The sequence below is a fragment of the Alligator sinensis genome, unplaced genomic scaffold, assembly GCF_000455745.1.
Source record: "Alligator sinensis unplaced genomic scaffold, ASM45574v1 scaffold285_2, whole genome shotgun sequence".
In the NCBI taxonomy this organism is placed as follows: domain Eukaryota; kingdom Metazoa; phylum Chordata; order Crocodylia; family Alligatoridae; genus Alligator; species Alligator sinensis.
The window spans coordinates 1355456-1362642 of record NW_005842384.1 but is presented as its reverse complement, the minus strand read 5'-3'; the positions used below and the strand labels follow the sequence as shown (position 1 = coordinate 1362642).

The window sequence follows — 7187 nt, the reverse complement described above, 5'->3', positions numbered from 1 at the left end:
GAAGGGGGGGGGGGCACAGATGACACATCGGGGGGTGGGGGAGCACATGCCCCCCCAAGATTTCTGCATCCACAGCAGGGCAGGGAGCTACAGCCAGGCTGGACCAGCCCCGGGCAGGCGCTGCCTCCACGGCCCAGCAGATGAGACCTGGAACAGGAGGGAGCGCCATGCTGCCATGGCTGCCAAGCTGAAGTGCTCCCTGCCCACCCAGCAGCAGCAGCAGGGCACAACTCTGCACTGCCACTACGCCTCACCTTGGCAGCCATGTCAGTGTGGTGCTCCTGCACACACTAGGTCCCACCAGCTGGGCTATGGAGGCAGCTTCTGCTCAGAGCTGGTCCAATCCGGCTACAGCCCTGTGCCCCTCTGTGGGTGCAGAAATCTTGGGGGGCATGTGCCCCCCCCCATATCACCTTGGGCCCTCTTCCCTTCTCCGCTGCATCGCCTGTGCACTCCAGCTGCATTGCCTGGGTCCCCTCCCCTCATTCCCATAGACTTACCTGGAGGGAGTTGCAGGAGCTACTCTCCACCAGTGCTTGGCTGGCACACGTATGTGCATATGCACACACATCTGGTGCCTCCTGCCTCCAATTGCCCTCCCTACTCCCCCCAGCCCCAAGCAGCCCCTTCCAGGCTGGAGCTCTGCCAGCATGCAAAGGGAAACATGCGGTTTCCTAAGCTTTTCACCATTAAAAGAGAAAATCTGCATTTTTCCTCAGTGAATGGAAAACTCAGATCCCTGGCCTCAGTCATTGTGCCTAAGAAATATTACATAATTTTCCTCAGGTTTGGGCTGACAGTCCTCTTCCTGGGTGGGGCCAGGGCCCTTGGGCCCCCAAGTACTTGGTGCCTATGCAAGGATGAATGTTTAAATAGGAATTGTATCGTCCATTTTTACAAGCACTAAAAATTTCAACCAAGTATCTTATTACCACATTGCTCCATATATTTTGGAGAAATTTTCCTGGAAATATCAACAAAATACTTCATTTATAGTCAAGGTTTAAAGGCTGAAATTGCAATTACCAACACCAGGTTAATGTCCGTCCTGGACTACAACCATGGATGTGGGGGTAGGGTAGGAGGTCATGGGCCTCGGTTTTGGCTGTTAAATTACAACACCTCCTGATATTTATAGAATTTACATCCCCAGCATCAATGTAATCTTGTTAATATAATAATATGAGTGACTAAAGATAATATACAGTCAAGCAGAACTCCCAAATTTGTATTAATAAATACTGGTTCTTAGTCCCAACCAACAAACCCTCCACCATCTCTGTAATAACTGATCCATAGATCTCACCCATTCAAAATGAAATATCAAGCTCATATAACTGGAGAGGGCCAGAAAACAAATACAGATCTTATTATCATCAAAGCAGATATGATTATTAAAACCATAAAATTCAGGTGTCCTGTGCTATTTAATCAGAGTCCTATGACATAGTAACACAGTACAAATAATAAATAATCCATAGTTCAGCTTCAAATATTTGCTGTCTGTAGAAAGAATAGAGCTATATTCAAATTATCATGATACTACCTTACAAACCATTACAAAAGTTCTATTGAGTTATGTGTCACTTGTTGAAAGGAAAACAAAAATTTTTAAGTTAAATTTGCACTGATCCTCTTCTCTGGTGCAAGCACCTTTGAGAAGTGAGACTGGAGAGGGAAAAGTTAATCCTGATTGAGGCCTTTAGACCTCCCTGCAAAACAAACCAAAAACTGTTTAATATTGTGCACTTGTAGTATCCAAAGATTATAGTGATCCTGACTTTGAATAAACAGAGAGCTGGTTCTTTGCCATAACAATCTTTCAATCTAAAAATCTTAATAACCTTATGCTTTCCTTTCTGTTCCTTTCTAATACAGCATGCATGAATAGTCTCCTAAAGAATCTTTTGGCAAGGGATTTTATATGTAAAGGAGAAACTAAGAATACATGATTCAGAAGGATAAACAATTTTAGAATGGGGTTAGCATTTTGATGCAGCAGGGTCACCACTTTCAGAACACAGATAGCTACAGGTGAAATACTAGTGACCAGATTTCAAATAGCTGACATCCTGCTAAAAGGCATGAGACATACCTCAGTCATGAAATGAAATGCCTACTACAGCACAGAAGGCATACAAAAAACTAGAACTCTTGGTTCCAAAATGATACCTTTTATTAGAACAACTGGGAAATTGCTAATTTTTATTAGACCAAGCAGCCCAGCCCTGCTCTACCCCCAGCCATTTCCCTGCCTTCCTGCCCCTGCACTGCTCCAGCATCACGTGGACCCGGGCTGCATCATCGGACTGGGGAACGTGTACCACACCAGTACCCCCAGGACAGGAGTGGGAGGGGTGTGTGTTTAGGCAGGGACAGAGTGGGTGTGTGTGTACATGTATAGGCAGGGGCAAAGGGTGCACGTGTGTGTGCAGGCAGCAACAGAGTGTGTGTGTGTGTGTGTGCGTGTGTGTGTGTGTGTGTGTGTTCATAGGGTAAGTCCCACATGCACACCTCACCATACACATGCACCCACACCCCACCTTGCACTGCCATACACACAGACCCCCCCAGCCACCCTCCCCGACCCACATCCCCCACAAATCCCATACCCACCCACACCCCACATATCCACACACGCTCCTTCACCCCACACCTATCCACCCCCAGAGACACACCCATGCCCTTCCCCACACCCTATATACCCACACACCCACAACCCACCACAAACCTATACCCACCCCCCAGAACATACAAGAGTAAGACTTCATTTTAAGCCATTGTGCAATCACTTCCATGTACAGTACACAAACGTGTGTAAATCAAGACAAAAATATTTTTTGAAATCAAATTAATGAATGTTATAGATGTTTTCTTTTAGAATATAATTTGGTATTTTTCTGGTTCTGAGATGGGAAAACTCGTTGCTGAAAGGAGTACTTCCAGGGGCAGGGGGAAGGACTTCTGGTGGCAAAGGTCAGGGGTTAGGGGGTGGGACTTCCAGATACAAGATGGTGACCAGGGGGCAGGGCACCTGTCAAGGGGCAGGGCTACCCATGTGGCCCTAGACAGCTTTCCCAAACTCGGGAAATGGCCCTCCGCCCAAAATAATTGCCCACCCCTGGATTAGAATATAGTCATATACCGCATACAATCAAAGGTCCCTCTAGGATAAACCATTACTGGAAAGGACTTTACATGTCTTGATACTTATAAAGAATTTTGCCCTTTCAGACCATATGCCCAACTGCTGTATTGAGTTACATTATTCTTTTTAGTTTGCTCTTTTGTATCCAAGATGAAATGATCTTTAGACAATCATTTTGAGTATTTCCAGTAATCAATAGAGATGGGCTTATCTGATTGCCCTAACAAAAAACTTGTTTTCGTAGTCAAAAACACTTTTTGAACACTTCAGTTACTGTGCTAGCTTAAAAAGAAGAGAATATTTTTTATGGAAGTAATGGTAATACTATACTTCTTTCCCATCCAGACCATTTTCACATGACAAATATTTGCCAGCAAAAAGGGCCAACAACTTTGTAATTAGGTACTACACTTATCCTCAACAAATAGGTAAGCAAAGGACTGAACTATGTTCAAGTAAAGTCTTAAATATATGCCTCCCATCTAAGTAGGAACATCCCTTGATACTGAGCTTCTATAATTAGCTCATGGAATATGCCACATCTAATGAAACTTGGAACTTAAGGTTACTGACAGACATAGACATGAAACACTTCAATTCCTCATTCATTTTAGCCACTTCTGATTTAAAGCATATTGATACCATACAAACTGGGGGTGTCAAATATGCAGCCTGGATCTGGCCCACAGAGCTTCATAGTCCAGCTCTCCATCCTGCCATACAGCACCACAGCTAAGTGGCTAGTAAGTAGTCGTCTGAAAACAGCCAAGTAGCAACAGCAGAACCTTATGGATATTTGAACCCCCAGGCCTCTATTCAGTTTTCCTGCTACTTCAGAGTTGGCCAGTTTCATGTGCATTCCCAGTGGGAACAAGGAATTGAGTCCTACTGTCTCCTCTCCTTCCAATCTCTTGTGTACTAGCTCTGCTCCCTTGAAGAATCATTGCATACTTGGCTATGCTTTCCATATTCTTCCGGCACATCTGCCTGCTGGAAGGCCTAAGCTCTGTGCCCCTAGCATGTGAAAGGCATCTCCATTCTCTGTCCATCCAGAAGCTATACGCCAGAAGCAACAGTTAAGGGATACTAAGGAAGGTGGCCTCCCCTGGGACCACATTCAGGCATGAGACACACAAGCATCATTTCAGGCAGACACATGACAAGCAAATAGTCTTGAAGCTCCTAAGGTATGTGCTGAGCTGGCCCTGTTGTGCCAGAGGCAAGTCACCAACTCAAGAGGACCTGATCTACCACCAACCACCTTGGTATAAGAATATCCACAACTGAATCAGATGTCCAGGAAATGTGTTGTGACATCCAGAAGGTGCTGGTACCAAGCTTCTACTGCCTCACCCATTTCAGGTCACAGCTGGATTTGTCTGGATGACTTTCCAAACTGCACTGAAACTACTGATGGCAACTACATTGCCAACCATTCAGTGCCTGGTGCACTGCTGCTTTGAGTACATCAACTGTAAGGGGTTGTACTGCATCATAGACACTGCTTGAACAAGATCCATAAAACTGGAGTCTTCAGGAACTCTAACCTGGTGCCTCTGATGATGCCAGGAGTGTTTGTTCATGGCTTTCCCAGCACAGAGCTGGAGGAGTGACTACCCTCTACCCCTGCTACTCTTATGCTTAGCTTATCCACTTCTCCCATGGGTTAGGAAGCTAAGTACCAGACATTTGGAAGTCAGGAAAGAGCCTTTCAATAACTGCCTGAACACCTGACAGAAGACATTGGAACGTGCCTTTGAGCACCTCAAGACACAGTGGAGTGGTCCACAGGGGTGCTTGGACGATAACAAGTGGTACCTGGATGATCATTTTGACTTACATCCTGCATAACATATGCAAGGCCAGGGAAGTAGAGACCCAGAGCTTTGCCAGCAAGTGCCAGGCCCAGAGACTAAGCCTCTCAAGGACAACAGCTATTAGGATGCTCCCCTGAGGGAAGTCCTGGTGAAATACTTTCAGCAGTGCCAGACAGAGTGGGAGGCAGGCACTGCTGTGATGCAGAGCCAAATGCAAAATACAATTAGTTTGTGTTTAGACCCAAATAACATTTTATTAAACATTTTAAAACATTTAAATACTGTGTGCTGTGCTCTTGAAACAAAGTGTTTTGCAAACTGGCAGGAGGAATGAGGTATGTGGGGACTGTTAGATGAACTGGAGGAAAAGAAGGGGAAAGAATGCTCCCTGAAAATAGCCCACAAGCCTTGCCAACAATGGCTTACTGAGTCCTCGAGGAGGGGAGAATGACAGAACCGCATGCTAACCCACTTAGTTGAAGGGATCAAAGGGACTAGTCTCACACCACAATTTGCCTCTGTGATGAAGTGTGTAAGATTCTGCAAGGTCAAAGACTTCTGTTCTTGCCTCCATATGTTCAAATCTTCTGGGGGTGACAATGTTCTGGAGCTCCATCCAGTGCTGGAGTAGGGGTGCTTGGGCCTCATAGTATAGTGGCTGGCTAGGTTGTTTGAAAGGGCTGGATAAAAGAGAGGCATGGGGAGAGAGGGAAGGTGACAGAACATACTTGGACACAAAGGCTTGATCCTCTTCTGAGTAGGGGATGTATAATTAAGGGCACAGAGTAGAGGTGTGGGATTAGAAGACATGGGTGCCAGGGCTAGAGGGCCTTGTCTAAGGCACAAAGGTCTATCCTTTGGGGAGGGTATGGAGCTGTAGGGTTTATTTAGGAGTGAGGTGGAAAGTGCTGACACAGAGATAGGAGCACAAAGTCCAGTGCCTATGGATCAGTAGGGATAGGTCCAGACATTGTAGGTAAAATGGAGAATGGGTTAAGTGCTCTCTACCTGCTAGTTGCAAGTGTCTATGAGAGACTGACATGTGTCTCTGTATGTAGGTTCTGCACCAGCAAGTCCATGGTCTGCTTTTCCAAGCCAGCTTCCTCAGTAGTGGCTTCAGCGTTTTGCTGTGCCTGAAACACAGCAGTACACATGGTCTAGGAAACACTGCTCCTAACCAGGTCAGCACAGTGGTCCCTATGGTTCTCCATCCAAAAATGCCAGTCTTCTGACCCCATAGTTCTCTTCTCTGGGGATGCTACCAAGTCTTTGCTTTCCCCCTACTTTTCTTCATCTTTACTCCCCTCTAAGCTGCAGTCTCAGCTTGTGTCCTTCAGATCTCTATCAGCACTTGTTGGACCAGTCATGGCTGCAGGTTTGGACCCTGCAATGACAATAAAGACAAGAGTTGTCATTAAACATACGTGGCTTAATGGTAAATTATGAATTCCCACATTTTTTGCATGCCTTCTCAGGAGCTTATTTACATTTTCTTCAGACTCCTGCACTAGTAAGTACACCAGTCCATAGTATTCCACATAGGCTGCCTTCATTGATCTTGCAGGCAGAGGATCAACATGTGTAAGGCACTCCTCACTCAGACAACTCTGCCTATAATTAGCACAGGGACAGGACCTTGAAAGGAGGAGGAAGGTCAAGGTTGGCCTCTGAAGCCTGATGTTCTTTGTGTTCTCTCTAACCCTGCAAGCCTCTGATTTATGCTGGTGGGACTCTCCTCCATGGCTTCAGCATCAGACAGAAGGAAATATATAAGGAGTTTGCCAAAAGTCGGGCACACTATCTAATGCTGCAGATGATTCTACTTCACACTCTGGAGAGAAAAAGTCTGCCTTTCAACATCAGAGCAAGGCTGCCCAACACCAATTGCAAGTACCTCTCCAAAAGCTTGGGTCACAGTATGGTGCTCTATTGACTCCATTCAAGAAAAACAAGCTCTAAGCCAAAGGGCTAGCTATTCACCTTTAACCAGTTTTTCCCAAAAATGGTTTTCTGACTTCAGGCAACTGCTGGCCAAAATGCCAAGCCCCTTCCCCACAAAAGTTCTCTCTACCAAAGCTTGGTGTCTTAGCTGATCTATGGACAACTTTTACTCTAGTCCATTCACAGACCCCATGGAAATAACAGCATTCAAATTGGAGATATAACACAAAGCCTCCATGCTGCTGTCAGGGAATCTCCTTGAGATCTCCAGCCCTACCTGG

The 7187-nt window shown here is 45.8% G+C and overlaps 1 protein-coding gene across 5 annotated transcripts in view; it reads right to left on the bottom strand.

Annotated features, from left to right (window-relative positions):
• Positions 1-7187, bottom strand: part of RPRD1A (regulation of nuclear pre-mRNA domain containing 1A) — a 67264-nt gene that overhangs the window by 7106 nt on the left and 52971 nt on the right. For 2 of the 5 annotated variants that reach the window (XR_003095431.1, XM_025211005.1), the window contains one exon: positions 5200-6349. The exons of the other annotated variants lie outside the window; for them this stretch is intronic. Coding sequence is in view for 1 of the 2 variants with exons in the window: in XM_025211005.1 (XP_025066790.1) it covers positions 6329-6349 (21 nt within the window). In the remaining variant the exon portion in view is untranslated. Of the gene's footprint in view, positions 1-5199; positions 6350-7187 lie in introns of those variants that run through there. 5 annotated transcript variants of the gene reach the window in all.